General features: G+C 43.0%; 1 protein-coding gene across 2 annotated transcripts in view; it reads right to left on the minus strand.

Annotated features, from left to right (window-relative positions):
• Positions 1-17,776, minus strand: part of LOC140719545 (chloride intracellular channel protein 4) — a 148,675-nt gene that overhangs the window by 44,377 nt on the left and 86,522 nt on the right. For both annotated transcript variants that reach the window (XM_073034232.1, XM_073034233.1), the window contains exon 3: positions 6,978-7,103. In XM_073034232.1, coding sequence (XP_072890333.1) covers positions 6,978-7,103 — 126 coding nt within the window. The remainder of the gene's footprint in view (positions 1-6,977; positions 7,104-17,776) is intronic.

A 17,776-nucleotide genomic window follows, 5' to 3' on the forward strand; every position in this document is an offset into this window, starting at 1 on the left:
AGGAAATGTCAATGCAATTCCTGTATTACTGCTGTTGGATCTTGTCTTAAAAACTAGGGCACATCAAGAGATTATCCAGGGACTTGTTATGTAAGGCAGGAGCTTGTATCTTCACCCTCTTCCATTCAGAGTTCTCACCCCATAGTTCTCTTAGGATGAACTCTACTTTCAACAATCTCTTTGCTTTCCCCCCACTCATGTGCTAACCTTCTGCCACTCCTTTAAATACTTATCCTTCAGTGTTTGACCTCTTTGTTATTGGACATAAATCATTCCTGTTCACCCGCTCGAGATTGTTCAATGTCCCATGCCTCAATTAAACCTTCCTTTAGAATCCAAATCAAATATTCTATATTAAAAACTGCCTTGGAATTAACCACCCTTTTAATCTTATACCTCTAAAAACATAAAATCTCTCTAATCTATAATGATGAATGTAGATTAATAACAAACTTTCAGTACAAAAATCAACTCCCTATAATGATAGACAGGGCATCCTAGTAACCAGATACTCTTCTACTAAATATTAGTGAGCTGGGGGAGGATGGTGGATTTGAATATCAAATTCAGACAGGTGAGGTGCAGAAGAGCTAAATGCCTGAAGCAAAATCCAAAACCACTCACTTCTGGTTTGGATGGAGTCAGACAACCAGTTCACTTACTGTATTGAGTCGGCAAATTAAATAGGCCCAGTCATTATCATTCCAGCCTGGTGACCCGACTTATTTAAATACCTATCTCAATACGGAAGGGTACAAAGCGTATCCAGCCTCTCAGCTCAATAGGAATCTCCTGCACTCAGTAGGGCGCAGCAGAACCCTAACTTTCCTCTTTGGAACTAATGGCTGGACATCAGTTCAATCTGTCCAAACTTTATAACAAGGCTGGGTACCTCCTATTTCACTAACATTTTAAGATGCACCGCTAGCTAGTTGAGATTTCCAACAGTTAACTGGAGGCAAGCCCTTCTGAATGCAGGCGGTAAATGATTTTCCAGTGACACACGAGATCAGCAACACTCTATGTTCTGAAATCACTTCTCATCCTTTCCATGTGTCTTCGTGTTTCCTCACTGGGGTTTCTTCCCTCTCCTCTGGCTCAGATTGCTCACACCACAGACTCCAACCTTCCTTGTTATCTCCACTCTGACCTCCAGACTCCAAACCTCCTCCCTTGTTCATCCCCTCAATTTGCTCCTCCCTGATCTGGAGCCTGGTGCGACCAATCCAAAGGCAAGAAACGCTAATCGCGTCCTGATATTAAATATGACGGGACCAGAAGGAAGTCTGTTTGTCCTAGTCTCATCCCTGTTCATCCCCACCTCCACATTCATACCCATTTTACCAACACTATAAGAAATCTCATCAAGAAACCAAATTAGTAACAATACTTTTGATATCCTAATTTTTTTTTATATAAAATTCAATGCTCAATCAAATCAGTTGATCCATTATCGATAGGAAAAACCTATACTGACTAAAAACTTGTTTCTTTTTCTTTGCAGGATACAATTCTTCTAACCGGATGGTTAAATTGTCCCACCGTATTGCATGTTTTGACTTAATGAAGCAAAATAAGTGCATAAGACCTCCATGCTTCTGTGTTATAAAGTGGATTTATATACATTTTTAAATTTTATCCCTTTTCCCTCATAAATAAATGCTTGGAGGCTATTATAAAAAACCTTTGGCGCATCGGTACTTCAACACAGTTTTCATAAATCTGGTTTGAGTCCTGATAGAGAGAGCTGGTGGCCCGCCGTGTCATCAGAGCAATAGGTGTGTTTATTAGACAAAGGGCAGAACAGCCGATTCCATGTCACACCATAGAATTGGGCCTTGATACGATACTACCCATCATGGAATAACCTCCAAATGTTAATTATCCAAGGCCACAGTTAGCCGGTGGTTCTGAGGCATCTGCACCGGACTTCGAAGCAAGTGGTCCTGGGTTCGGATCCAGCCGGCTCCTTGCTCGCTTTCAATCTGTGCTGGGCTGAGTGTCGAGCTTGCAACTTGGCTAGCTCATAAAAAAAACAGAGAAGTCAAGTGAAGTTTATTGTCATTTCGACCATAAACTGCTGGTACAGTACACAGTAAAAACGAAACAACGTTCCTCCAGGAGAACACAAAAAACTACACTAGGCTATGTGAGACAGCACAAGGCTACACTAGACTACTTAGAACAACATAAAAACTGCACTAGACTACAGACCTGCACCGGACTTCATAAAGTGCACAAAACAGTGCAGGGCAGTACAATAATTAATAAACAAGACAATAGGCGCAGTAGAGGACAAATTACGATATAATAATAAATGATGTAGATGTCAGTCCAGGCTCTGGGTATTGAGGAGTCTGACGGCTTGGGGGAAGAAACCGTTGCACAGTCTGATCGTGAGAGCCCGAATGCTTCGGTGCCTTTTGCCAGAGGGCAGGAGGGAGAAGAGTTTGCGTGAGGGGTGCGTGGGGTCCTTCACAATACTAAATGCTAAAGAAACAGAAAGGACCCGCCGGATGGGCCACAAGGCGCGGAGAGGGACAACAACAACAAACAATGAAATATGGGGATGTGAGTCAGTGATCTGACATCTGCCTGCAGTCTGAAATCAATTGCGATCAAGATCAACAGCAAAATACAGAGGAGAAACAACATTAAACATGTTTCTTTAACAAACTGATAAGATTTTAATAACAGTTTAAATGTGGCATTACTCTGACTTTGAGTTCTATTTTATTGATGCAAATCAACAAAACTAACTGCTTCTTTTAATCTCTGGAAATGAAGCAAGAATCTCAAAGTTCAAAGTTCATATACAGCATGTCACCATACACGCCCCTGAGATTCATTTTCCTGTGGGCATACTCAGCAAGTCTACAGAACAGTAACTATAGCAGGATCCGTGGAAGATCAACCAGAGTGCAGAAGACAACAAACCGTGCGAAAGAAAATATAAACAAACAGCAAAAAATGATGAGATTAAGAGTCTTTAAAGTGAGATCATTGGTTGTGGGATCAGAGATGGGGCATGAATTTTACATGGGGTTGGGGAGGGAGGTGGTGGTGCTTCAAACACATCTGTCGATGTAGATCTTGACCTGATTAGATTTGTACATGACCAGCAGTTAGGAATATTCTTCAGGCTGTGAAATACCCTGGGAATTTCCCGATTCCTGTGGCAAAAATGCTTTGGAAAGCCCAGCTGAAAGTGATCTGGGAGCAATGACTCTCCACAGAAGAATTCTTCCATCATCATTATCTGACATGACCCCTCCGTGCTCGCAGCTGGCAAACTCAGAGCTACTTGCCAATTTTCCTGGAAATCCCACTTTCTCAACGTATTGTAAAGGAATGAAAATCCATCAGAAACACACAGCAAAAGGAAGAGTATTTGGAACCAAGATGTCACATAACTAATGTCACGTTATCTGCAAAGACGTAATCTGATAAATATTGATTGATTGAGATACAGTGAGGAACAGACCCATTTGAGCCAAGCTGCCCAGCAACCCCCACACAGGAGAATTTACTGGTAGCAGTCTCTCGACGTCCGAGGAAGACGAATGTGGTGCGCAGTTAACGCCTGTGGGCACGCATATGACTTCTGAGGCTGAAGTCCGAAGCGCAGATATGGTTGCAGATGGGGCAAGGAGCACCGCCTGTTGGGGCAGGAGCAGACGCCTTCCTGTGTCTTTCTCAACTCGCCTTGAGGCGCTGCATGCGCCAGTTGGCTTGGAAGTTGTTTGCTGCCTTGGAGCATAGATTGCGCTACTTGGACCGATCAGCAGCAGTGTGTTCGAGATCGCGGGGCTGGAGTTTGGCCCACTTAAGGTTTGACTTGAGGTTGTCCTTGTACCTCTTCCTTGGGCGACCTTGGGCACGGTTGCCCTGCTCCAGTTCTCCGTAGAACAACTGATGCGGCATTCTGGACTCATCCATGCGGATCACACGGCCGGTCCATCTGAGCTGAGCCTTCGAAAACTTGGCTTCAATGCTTGTGGAATTGGCTCGGTCCAGGGCTGTCAGGTTGGAGATACGGTCTTGCCAGCGGATTCGCAGAGCGCGATTGTGGAACTGTTCAAGCTGTTTGACATGTCTTTGATACAGTGCCCAGGTTTCACAGCCATACAGAAGTGATGAGACCACAGCAGCATTGTAAACCTTCAGTTTAGTGGAGAGGCGAATGTCTTTGTGCTGCAGAACTTTGACCCGGAGCCTTCCGAGTGCCTGGCTTGCTTTCTGGATCCTTGACGTGATTTCTTTATCAAAGGCACCGTCGCTGGAGATGGTACTCCCCAGGTATTTGAAGTTGTCAACGTTCCGTAGCTGTGTGTCATCGATGGTGATGCATGGCTGTGGCGGGGCGCTGTTAGGTGCAGGCTGCAGGAGGACCTCTGTTTTACCGAGGCTGATTGTCAAGCCGAACAATTTAGATGTGGCGGAGAATCTGCTGACCATTGTTTGTAGGTGGTCCTCTTGGTGCACCATGAGTGCGCAGCCATCTGCAAAAAGCGCTTTTTTGGAGAATTTACAATGACCAATTAACCTACCAACCGGTAGATCTTTAGACTGTGAGAGAACATCGAAGCAGCCGGAGGAAACCCACACAATCCCGGGGAGAACGTACAAACTCCTTACGGGCAGTGGCAGGAATCGAACCTGGGTCGCTAATACTGTAACGTGTCGGGCTAACCATTACGCTACTCTGCCACCCAGATATATTGTCCATCAATTTCATAGACACTATCATGTCTAATATTACCATAACACCACATAATGACTATATAATGGTGCAACATTACTCCTCCTTGTTCAGAACAAACCCTGCATCAGTGGAAAGAGAAAATGAGTTGATGTTTCCAACCTAAGACCTTTTGTCAGGACAATGGGATCTCAGAGCTGATGTGTTAAATCTGTTTCTCTTTCCATAAATGCTGCCTGCCTTATTCAATGTTTCCAACATTTTCTGCTTTTTTTTTAATTAGGAAAGGATTTTATTAGAAACAAGTGGAAGAGCAGTTTGGCAGTTGATTTTTTTTTGTATTTTTGTTAGTTTTTCATGCACGGAGGAGGGAATTGGGGGCTAATTATCTTGCAGTGTTTCCTGTGGAGAAGAGGTTTTGGGTGCCGATGTTCTAGTTGTATTTTGTGCGGAGGGGAGGAGGGTTTGGGGTTGGGGGGGGTTGATGATCATGTTGCCATGTTTTTTCTGTTTGTGGGGGGTGGGTTTGCTGTTTCTCTTTGAACTGACTTCCATGGCTTTTCTTTGTATAGTGGCTAGCTGGAGAAGACGAATCTCACAGTTGTATACTGCATATGTAACCGAGTGAACGTTGAACATTACCTTTTATTATTGAAGTGCACTTACCCAAGGGAAAATGGAGACGTCATTATGCACGTGTGGAGTAGAAAGAAGAGATACGATGTGCAAGAATGAACATCAAGTGCTGGGAGCTGCTTTTCCCAGGTATGGGGAGGAAAAGTGAATAACATTGATAATAATATTTGATAATAAAGGGTCTAGCTTATATGTGTTTGGAAGTTAAGTACGTGTGTGCCAAAGTGCGTATACCTCTCAGTAAAGATGAGATGTATTTATTTATAATTTTGATGTTGTGTATATATGCTTAATGATGATGATACTAATATACCGTTATACTAACTGTAGTATATACCATTCATATACTGTTATATACTAACTGTATGTATTACTAATGTATACTAATAATATGTACTACTGATATATACCATTAGTATATAACGGTAGACAAATACAATGCTTACATATTAGTGTACCATTACAGATCCAAATCCATTTCAGGTCAACTTTATTAAAGATTTTTAGCAGACTGCTGCAAAAATTCCTGCATTCAGAGAGTCATATATCACAGATACAGGACCCCAGGCCTACAATGTCCATATCAACCATCAAGCCCCCCATTGGCAGTGACCGTAATCCTATCTTAGTCCTCCCTAGATTTTATCATTCACCTGTGCACTGTGCATTGGGGTAATTTACAGTGGCCAACATTTATCTGGAAGAAAGCTAGGAGGTCAGCGAGGGATTGTGCTCCTCCATTCTGTCAGCACTGAACCTGGATCACAGAACCAGTGCGCAACACTCATAAAAGGTGGAGGAACTCAGCAAGTCGGGCAGCATCTGTGGAGGGACATTACCAATCGATGCTTCGGGCTGAGACCCTTCATCGGGTCTGAAAAGGAAGGGGACAAAAGTCAGAATAAGAAAATGGGGCGGCAGTTCTACCACTGTGACACCCCGCATGTGCAGTTCATCAACGGGTTTATCAAAGTTCAAAGTACATTTATTATTAAAGTAGGTATACTTTATACAACCTTGAGGTTCGTCTCCTTACAGCAGCCGTGAAACAAAGAAACCCAATAGGACCCATTAAAAGCAAAAGAAGACCATCGAGTTCCCGTGTGCAGAGACAGAAAGAGAAACAAATCGTGCAGACAATGAACGCAAGCAAATAGCGTACAGAACTGAAGTTCACAACGCCAGGCATCCCTGCCACCCCGTATATGCAGTTCATCAAGTGATGGATGTGAATAATGCAAGTTTTAAACCCACTAAAATGCTGCAAAATGCTGGCAGAGATAAACAATAATTATATCTCTCATGTTTTGTAACTTCAAAATATGCAGGTGTAACTTCCAATTTAAGCGAGGCGCACACGTATTGCGTGGTAGTGTGATAATGTATGCAAACAACGTATTTTTACATCTAACCCGTAATTAATTATTTAAACACAGAAGAATGTTTAATCAAATTATATATATATATATATAAGAATGCTCAAATAATGTTGAAATATTTAATATACACAATATCCATTAGGCCTCCTGTGGAAAATCATTTAAAATTCACTCTCTATTCACATTGTACTGCCCATTACTCTGGGATATGTAGAAGTCTTTTGGGAAATACTATCTGGATTTCTTGCACAAAATCTTACCTCGGCGGAGCCAGCACATCCTCAAGGAATTCTTCAATCTTATTGACATCGGTTTTTACTTCTCCATTGAAGGTTATAAATGGCGGGTGTGTTCCGGGAGCCAGATTTTGCAAGTCAGCTGGTTTCCTGTTAATTTAAAAAGCAAGAGAACATCGTCAATTAACATCAGCAGAATAATTAAGTAGCGACTTCACAGAATGCTGACACTGTAGAATTATAGTGCTTTACTAGGCGGCCGTGAGGAAGTCTCCATTCCCAATAGACTGCGTTCTAATGACGTCTGAAACTCTGGGCTTGATACAACTCTTGACCTGTTGTTTGAATCTTACTTCTTCTTGGTGAGACACCCACACTTCCAACAATCACTGGCATCCAGTGATTCCACACACTGGCATCCAGTGACAGCAGAGAGCCAAATAAGCAAAGAATTAAAAATGGAAGCAGGAAAGCAGGGGGAATTATCACACTACGTAATTAAGCAAAAGAAAGATGCGACCAGACAAAAGAAAAATCCTTATCAGGTGGCCACAGTCAGGGTGGATTGGAAATAATATCTCCTCCTCGCTGACAATCAGCTCAGGCGCACCTCAAGGATGCATGCTTAGCCCACCGATCCACTTTCTGTCTACCCTTGACTGTGTGAGCCGGCACAGCTCAAACGCCTTCTATAAATTCGCCATTGACTCAACTGTTGCTAGAATCTCAGATGGTGATGAGGAAGTCTGCAGGAGAGAGATAGATAATCTGATTGAGTGGTGTCACAGCAACCCCGCTCTCAATGTCAATAAGACCAAGAAATTGATTGCAGTCTTCCCCTCAGGGAGGGTAAATCAAGAGAACACACTCCAGTCCTTATCGAGGAGTTAGCAGTGGAGGTGGTAAGCAGCTTCACGTTCCTGGGTGTCAACATCTCTGAAGATCTATCTTGGGCCCAAAATACTGATGAAATTATGAAGAAGGCACACCAACTGCAATACATTATCAGGAGCATGAGGAGATTAGGTATCAAAATTCAATGTACATTTATTATCAAAGTTGCTATTTATTGTTGGCGCATGGCCTAGTGGGCAAGGCATCAGACTAGTAACCTGAAGGTCACTGGTTCGAGCCTCAGCTGAGGCAGCGTGTTTGTGTCCTTGAGCAAGGCACTTAACCACACATTGCTCTGCGATGTCACCGGTGCCAAGCTGCATGGGTCCTAGTGCCCTTCCCTTGGACAACATCGGTGGCGTGGAGAGGGGAGACTTGCAGCTTGGGCAACTGCCGGTCTCCCATACAACCCTGCCCAGGCCTGCACCCTGGAAACTCCAGGCGCAGATCCATGGTCTCTCGAGACCGACCATGTATACATCATACCACTGTGAGATTCATCTCCTTAAAGGCAGCCACATAACAAAGAAATCCAAAAGAACCCATAAAAATAGATCGTCAAACATCCAAAGTGCAGAGAAAACAGATTGTTCACACATTAAAAGTAAGCAAGTGGCATTCAGAACAAAAGTGAGTCCACAGACATGAAGCCCGGAGCAGGCCGCAGCCTCAGTTCAGCACAAGGCCGAGTAAACATCGTATGTCACCAAATGCTCGAGCAAGTTTTTACAGATGTGCTGTGGGCAGCATTCTGACTGGTTACGTCTCCATCTGGTATGAAGGCTCCAACGCACAGGACTGGAAAAAAGCTGCAGATTGTCGCTCCCTCGCGGGCACTTGGCTTCCTACCATTGAAGACATCTTCAAAATGTGATTCCTCAACAAGGTGGCATGCATCAGTAAGGACCTTCAGTGTCCAGGACAGGCCCTCTTATCATCATTACTACCACCAAGGAGGAGGTACAGGAGCTTGAAGACCCACACTCAATGTTTTAGTAACCACCACTTCCCCTCTGCCATCAGATTTCTGAATGGTTCTTGAACACTCTCTCATTACTTTGCTTACTTTTTACACCATTTATTTATATTTTATACATTCTAACTGTAATTTGCAGTTATTTTTATATATTTCACCGTACTGCTGCTGCAAAACAAGAAGCTTCATGACATTTGTCTTATTCTGATGCAGATAAACAGAAAGGAGGAGGAGGAGGAGGAAGAGGAGGAAAAGAGAAAACACACATCAAGTTTACTATCACCAGCATATGTCATGAAAAATGCTGGAAATCCAAACCTATGCACACAAAGTGCAGGAGGAACTCAGCAAGTCAGGCAGCATCTGTGGAAATGAATAAACAGTCGACGTTTTGGGCCAAGACACTTCTTCCAGACTGGAAAGGAAGGGGGAAGACGCCAGAATAAAAAGGTGGGGGAAGAGGAAGGAGGATAAGTAGGAGGTGATAGGTGAAAGGGTAAAGGGCTAGAGTGGAAAGCATCTGATAGGAGAGAAGTGTGGATCATAGGAGAAAGGGAAGGAGGAGTGATAGGCAGGTGAGAGGAGGTAAGAGGCCAGAGTGGACAACAGGAGAAGAGAGGAGGCAGAGGGAATTTTTTTTACCAGAAGGAAATATCAATATTCATGCCATCAGGTTGGAGGCTACACAAATGGAATATAAGGTGTTGCTCCTCCACCCTGAGGGTGGCCTCATCTTGGCACAAGAGGACGTGTCATCATGGGAATGGGAATGAAAATGCTGGGCCGCCGGGAAGTTCTGCTTTTAGCGGATGGAGTGGAGGTGCTCAATGTAGCAGTCCCCCAATATGTGACGGGTCTCACCAATATAGAGGAGGCTGCATCGGGAGCACAATAGACTACCCCGGCAGATTCGCAGGTGAATTGTGCTTCACCTGGAAGGACTGTTTGGGGCCCTGTACAGAGGTGAGGGAAAAGGTGTATGGACAGGTGTGGCACGTGGGCCACTTGCAGGGACAAGTGCTGGGAGGTTGATTAGTGGGGAGGGACAAATGGATGACAGAATCATGGACAGAACGACCCTGTGGAAAGCAGAGAAGTGGGGGAGATAAGGATTTATTTGGTGGTGGAATCCCTTTTAAGATAACAGAAGTTATGGAAAATGATGTGTTGGATGCGGAGGCTCATTGGGTGGTAGGTGAGGTCAAGTTGAATTCTATCTTTGTTAAGGCGTTGGGAAGACTGTGAGAGTGGATGCTTCAGAAATGGAGGAGATGGAGGTGAGGGCAGTATCAATAGTGGAGGGAGGGAAAGTGTATTCTTTGAAGAAGAATGTGATGTCCTGGAAGGGAAAACCTCATCCTGGAGCAGATGCGGCGGAGACGGAGGATATGAGGAAAGGGAATTGCATTTTTACAGGAGAGGGGTGGGAAGAAGTATAGTCAAGATAATCATGTGAACGATGGGTTTCTGACAGATGTCGATCGACAGTTTGTCTCCAGAGATGGAGACAGAGAGATCGAGAAATGGGAGAGAGGTGTTAAGGATAAGAGAGGAGGAGGAGCGATCCACAATATGCTAAGACAGACATAAACTGCAGATAAATAGCTACTCAGTGGAGAGAGCTAGGGGCACCAAGTTTCTCGTAATCCACCTGGTCCCTCAGCACCACCTCTTTGGTCAAGGAAGCACAGTAGTGTCTCCACTTCCTGAGGAGATTGAGGCAAGTGAAGCTCATCCAGCCTGCTATTCCAGCTAATTTTTACAGGAGAACCAACAAGAGTGTCCTGAACAGCTACATCACCATCCAGTCCAGGAACTGTAAGACATCTGACTGCAGATCCCTATAAAGGATACTGAGGACTGATGAGAGAATCATTGGGGTCTCTCATCCACCCATCAGAGATATTTAACCAGAGTGCTGTGTATGCATGGCCAAAACAAAATACATTAAACTCACCATCCATGGAAGTAAACAAACAGTCAACATTTCGGGCCAGGACCTTTCCTTGCAGGAGGATTTGTTACAAGAGGAACAATAACTTCTGGCAATTATACAGGGTTGTTCCAAAACCGAATTTGGAGTATTGTGTACAGATCTGGTCTGCCCATCTAAGGGAGGATATACTCGAGATAGAGTGTAGCAAAGCCTCATAAGGCTGATTCTTGTGATGTCATATGACGAAAGATTAAGCAGGCTTAGCCTTTACTCTCTCACGAGTTTAGAAGATTCAGAGGTGATTTTTTAATCTTTTTTGTACTTACTGAAATCCAGCGTGATACAGGCCTTTCAAGCCAAGCCACCCAGCAACCCTTGATTTCACCCTGGCCTGATCAAGGGACAATTTATAATGACCCAATTAACATACCAACCGGTACGTCTTTGGACCGTGGAAGGAAACTGAAGCACCCGGAAGAAGCCCACGTGGTCACGGGGAGAACGTACTAACTCCTTACAGGACAGTGAAAGGAATTGAACCCAGGGAACCTGTACTATAAAGCATTGTGCTAACCACTATGCTATCATTTTCATTTGTTTTCAATTGTATTTAAGTATTCAAAATTCTTAATAATAGATTCAAGAATGATATTACCCCTAACTGGAGAATTGAGGAGAAATCTGTTAAACCTAGGGAGAAGTGAGCCTTTAGAATTCTCTGCTTAAGATCAACAGATTTTTGGATAATACTGGAACCTGAGATCACAGGTATCAATGGAAAGATGGATAAGCAACAGCTTGTTAGAAGGAACGGATGTATTAACCAAAGAGATAAATGCTGATATGCAATTGAAAGTGAAAATGAAATGTAATGATTTGGAACTCCGGACACACTTTGGTTAATACCCTTTTTTCCAATTTTCTAAATCTAATTTGACACATTGGCACGGGATTTGAATTTGGGTATTTAAGATGTGTATGTGAATTTAAACTCTGACAATGAATCTTCTGTTGTTTCATACCAGTTTCAGAGAGCAGGAATTTAATGGTCAAAGGTTTGTTGTTAACTCTGTGTGAGGAAAAAAATGACTGTAATTACATTAAACATGTGTATTGTAACACTGTTTTGTTATTAATCCTTGATGGGATTACTGTAATTACAAAATATCTACACTGTTGAAAATGAGTCTTTGAAAAGGAGTTTGCCTTCCTAAGAACATTGGCATGTGTGTTATTCAAAGATCATTTAAAAAATCAAAACAGCTTACTAGCAGCCAGATATCAAGAAAATTTACTGTATAAGTATTAAAATAGCAACAAAACGTGGGCTTTATTACTTACTGATAATACTCTTGAGTAATAATTCTGGAGTATTGACAATATGAAGTCAAAGTGAAAAAATGAGTTGAGAAAAATTGGGGACTGAATAAAGACAGAAGTCATATCATTTATTTAAACCCGTAAATTCAACAAAGGTTGTATGAATGGCAAGATGTTGTCTGCCACATCTGAGGGCAAAATCTATGGTAGTGTAGTGGTTAGAACAATGTTTAACATTATCAGCAATCCAGGTTCAATTCCTGCTGCTTCTAGTAAGGAGTTTGTACGTTCTCCCTGTGACTGCATGAGATTTCCTCCGGGTGCTCCAGGTTCCTCCCACAATCCAAAGATGTAGCGATTGGAAGGCTGTATGGTCATTGTAATTTGTTCCATGATTAGGCCAGGATTAAACTGGGGGATCGCTGGGTGGCACAGCTCAAAGGGCCTGTTCGTGCTGTACCCTCTATAAAACTAAAAAAATTAAAAATCAACATTCACCATGTTGAGGATGAGAAAGAGGAAGCACTCTGGAAAAAAAAACTAGCAGTTTCTCTGTCTTTCTTTGTGCAAAACTCCCTTTGCACACACAACGTGGAAGAGTACAGCACAGGAACAGGCCCTTCAGCCCACGATGTGCTGAAGGAACCAAGCAAGTAACACCCAATTCCTTCTGCCTACCCCTGGTTCATTGTCTGCATAGTCATGTGCCCATTCAGGAGCCTCTCAAAAGCCTCAATTGTCTCCACTACCACCCCTGGCAGCGCATTCCAAGTACCCACAACTCTCTGTGTGAAAATGCTGCTCTGCACATCTCCTTTGGAATTTTCCCCCTTCTCTCCTTAAATGAATACCTTCTAGTTTTAGACATTTTGACCCAGGAGAAAGGATAGTAGCCGTCTTGGATACAGAGAAAATTTTGCCCATAATTTGGGAAACAGACATAATTTGATGAAGATCACGTGGCCCTACTACATCAACTAAGTAAAAAGGCTGTAATTGTCACTGGTAGCAAATGAAACCAATTTACCATGGAACACAAGCAGATACTGTACGTGAAATTTATAGAAAGGAGCAGCATTACAAAATGCTAAAGTACATTTGAATGACAAACCCAGATCTGATGAGCAATAGTTTCGGTTGCGCAATAAACCAATAGCAACGTCGAAGAGAGTACTTTGCAGACCAGAAGAATGAAGCAAGTTACTGGACAAGGCCAATGTGGTCTTCAAAATCCAATGCCAGGGACTGTAGCAAATATTACGTTGGCCAAACTGGGAGAAGCCAATCCACAAGGATCCATGAACATCAACTGGCTGTGGAGCGCCATGACCAACTCTCTCTAGTCTTTAACCACGAAGGCCGAGAGGGCTACATATTCGACTGGGCATCAGTGAAAGTTGTGGCGCGAGCAAACACGTGGCATGCGAGCGAATTCCTAGAAGCGCGGTTTTCCGTGAACAATTCTGTAAAAGGAGATGTAGACCTCAATCCTATTTATAAGCCAATGCGGGCAAAACTCCAGACCACAACAATAAAGTTTGCCACTGAGCCAATCAGCAACGAGATTTCCTCCCCACATCACGGTTGACGACCAATCAGCAGATTGATAAGTATATACAGGCCAAGCGTTCAGAGGACACACCGTTATTAACAGCACACTCATAACGTCTCCTTATTGCTGATGAAACGTCTGCAAATGGATTACCAAGATCGGAGAACAACTCAATCCAACCAACAACCACCTGAGCTACATATTTTCTAAATTATTTTGAGGAATAAATCCATAAAGTTCCAAAACACTAAATTCTTTCTATTTTCAAAGGATTGGGGAGCAGACTTCCACGTATCACCATCAAAAGGTGGACTCAATGGAAGTTGCTGGCAGTAGCCCTCCTTGGATGAAGTAACTCGCACATCAGTGAATTTCTGTTTGTACAGACAACTTGAAATACACACAAGAATGCCAGGCCTTGCTTCAGGTCACACAACTGGCCCACAGGTCGAACCTCGGTTCCAGATGTCCATACCTCTGAGTCAATCTCATGGGTAAAGTTATGATGCCCACTCTTCTTGTGTCTCTGGAAATGGCTTGAAGTGAAGTTTGGATACACCTTGCAAACACATGGATCCATGGATAGTCATCATTATCACTATATGCTGTAGACAATCGTGGTGACTATGACTGTTCTTGGCAGATTTTTGCACAGAAGTGGTTTGCCTTCTTCTGGGCAGTGTCTTTACAAAATGGGTGACCCCTCCCATTATCTATACTCTTCAGAGATTGTCAGCCTGGCGTCAGTGGTCACATAACCAAGATGTGATATGCACCAGCTGCTCATTCGACCATCCGCCACCTTCCCTCATGGCTTCACATGATCCTGATAAGCAGGTGCTACACCTTGCCCAAGGGTAGTGATGCACCATCAATAACTCTGAGACGTGGGTTAAGGTAGGCTTTTATTGGCTGGAAGAAAGCACAAGCAGCAAGTGACCATCACACAACATCCTGGAGACTGAGGAAGGGTCTGTGGCTCCAATCGCCTTTATACCGGGGTCTGTGGGAGGAGCCACAGGAGCAGTCAGCAGGGGGGGGGTGTGTCCAGACAGGTATATGTAGTTCACCACAGGTAGCCAGCAGGCTAGTGGAGGGAAAGAGTACCTCACACCTCCTTTGGTAGAGACCCATCTCCACCACACCACCCAACATGGACAGTAAATCAGCAAATAACAAGGACCAAGCTCACACATCAGATGGGATCCGGGTACAAACGTAGCAAATATCAGCGCAGAAAGGTAAAGACCTTGGGGTCTTGAAAAAGAATGAATGTGAGGCATTCATAAAGTACTGTTTAAAATCAAACTGGCAAATAGAGCTGCCAAAATCTCAGAGTTCAAAAGTTAATTCCCATTTGCACACAGTATTAATCGACTTAATCAGAGCGTTCAGAATCAATGAGCAGCAAAACAGTAGTGAACTGCATGCAAACTCCTTAATTTTGCTCCGAATGATAAAGTTGAGTTTGTGAGTTGAGACAGCCATGGACAGAATATAAATCACACAACCATTGGAAATGGCAGATGGACATGTGGAGGACAAATTAAAAATCTTTTGTAAAATCATTGGATTATAATTTGTTACTTTATCATTGCTACTAACGATCATTGAAACTACTTTTAAGAAATTAAGAACCAATCTCTGTTGGAGATGCAAATTAGAAGAAAATAATGCATTAACAGCAGTAAAAATCTACACAGTTTGCAAATACTAAAATCTGATAATGGTTTAAAATTGCAGTAGAAATACATCAGCATGAGATGTGACAATAAATAACACTTAAGGTTTATACTTGGTCAAAACCAAAGAATTATTTACCTGAAGTATCGTTGTCTGGATATCAGGGAGTACCTTCCTGAATTAAGATTAGAAATGCTACAGATCCCACATATTTTTTCCCAATATTAACCTTTTATTGATTTATTTATTGGAATATAACATGGAATAGACCCTTCTAGCCGTTCAAGCTGCGCAGCCCAGCAATCCCCCGATTTAATCCCAGCATAATCACAGGACAATTTACAATGACCAATTAACCTGCCGACCTGTACGTCTTGGGACTGTGGGCAGAAACCAGAGCACCCTGAGGAAACAAGCCTATGCAGTCATGGGGAGAACGTACAAACCCCTGACACACAGTGGCAGGAATTGGACCTGGTTCACAGTTACTGCAAAACATGGTGCTCACCTTCACACTACCTCCCGATTTGCCGTGTAATAAACCAAAGATCAACAGGGAAAAGAATTTAAAACCTTCTCCATTTTATTTCTTTCTTCTTTATTTAGGACTACTCTGCAGAGTAGGCCCTTCCAGCCCTTCAAACCGTGTCACCCCAGCAGTCCCACAACCACGATTTTACCCTACCGGAGAATTTACAACGACCAATTAACCTACCCAATATGTCTTGGGACTGTGGAAACTGGAGCACCTGGGGAAAACCCACGCATTTTGTGGGAAAGACGTGCCGAGACTCCCTACAGAAGGTTGCCGGAATTGAACTTCTAACTCCAGACCACCCTGAGGATTTTCAAGTACTAGTGCTAAAACCTTGGAAAAATTAGGCTCTTGTAAACATTACAAGCAACCAGATGCAAAACAGTTCTTTGAATGAATTCACTGGTTATCTGTTTCAAACCAAATTTTTTAAATCCCAAATGAGCTGTATTGAATTATTATCCCATGCAGAGAACACTGGGCGAGGGAAGAAGGACAATGGCAGTCCAGTCAAGAGAGACACTGGAAGCAGCAAAGTCTGGACTCTAGACAAGATGGAAGAACTCAGTGGGGTGAGCAGCATCTGGGAGAGGAAAGGAATTGGTTCAGGTCCTGATACAATGTTTCAACCCAAAACATTGTCAATCCAGCCAAACTTGGCCAACAATTCTCGCTGTCCAGTCCAGAGACTAAAAAGAATCTGCATTCTTGGCCAGTCATGTGTTCCCCAGGGCTACAAATCCTTCCATTGCGCATACTTAATGAAACAGGAATTTGGCTGTGAATTCATCTACATATAAGATCTTTTCTTCTATTTATCCCAGTCAAAGGTCGTTTGATTTCATGATTTAAAAATTACAATAGAGGCTGAAATGAAAACAGAAACTGCTAGAAAAGTCAAGAAATATATTTGAAAAGAAAAGCAGGGGTTAATGTTTCAGGTTGAAGTTCAAAATTTCAAAGTAAATTTATTATCAAAGTACGTATATGTCACCAAATACTACTCTGAGATTCATGGTCTTGCAGACACTCACAGCAGAACAGAGAAATGCAATTACATCGATGAAATACTACACACAAAGAAAGACTGACAAGCTGTGCAAATTCTAAAAAAAAAGTAATATTAAATAAATAAATAAAATTGAGTCCATGGGTTGTGATCCATCGTCAGTTCAGTGTAGTGGTGACTGAAGATGTCCACAGTACGTTAGCATCTTGATGGCTGACAAGTAACAACTGCTCCTTAACCTGGGGGTTTGGGACCTGAGGCACCTGTGCTTCCTCCCTGATGGGAGCAGTGAGAGGACAGCATGGTCCTACACCAGTTCCAACAAAGGGTCTTCAAGCTAAACCATTAACTCTGTTTCTCTTCCTGCTGGCATTGCCTGGCTGAGTGTTTTTCATATTTTCCGTTTCCCTTTTGGCTACATTATTGTAACTTTGACTAGGTATATTTCTAAGATCTTTCCACGCAGGAGGAGGTGAGGAGCCCATCTCGGGTAAAGCTCTCCCGACCACTGATCACACCTACACAGAACACTGTCTCAGGAAAGCAGCATCTATCATGAGGGAACCCCCACCACCCAGATCATGCTCTCTGTTTGCAACTGCCATCAGGGAGGAGGTACAGGAGCCTCAGGACTCACACCACCAGGTTTAAGAACAGTTATTACCCTTCAACCATCAGGCTCCTGAACCAGTGGGGATAACTTCACTTGCCCCGTCACTGAACTGTTCCCACAACCTATGAACTCACCTTGAAAGACGCTTTATCTCACGTTCTCAATATTTATTGCTTATTTATTTATTATCATTATTTCTTTTATTTTTGTATTTGAAATACGTTGTCTTTTGCACGTTAGCCATTTGTCAGTCCTGTTGGGTATGTTCTTTTATCAAGGCTCTTGGATTTGCTGAGTATGCCCAC

The sequence above is a fragment of the Hemitrygon akajei genome, chromosome 32 (assembly GCF_048418815.1).
Source record: "Hemitrygon akajei chromosome 32, sHemAka1.3, whole genome shotgun sequence".
Taxonomy (NCBI): domain Eukaryota; kingdom Metazoa; phylum Chordata; class Chondrichthyes; order Myliobatiformes; family Dasyatidae; genus Hemitrygon; species Hemitrygon akajei.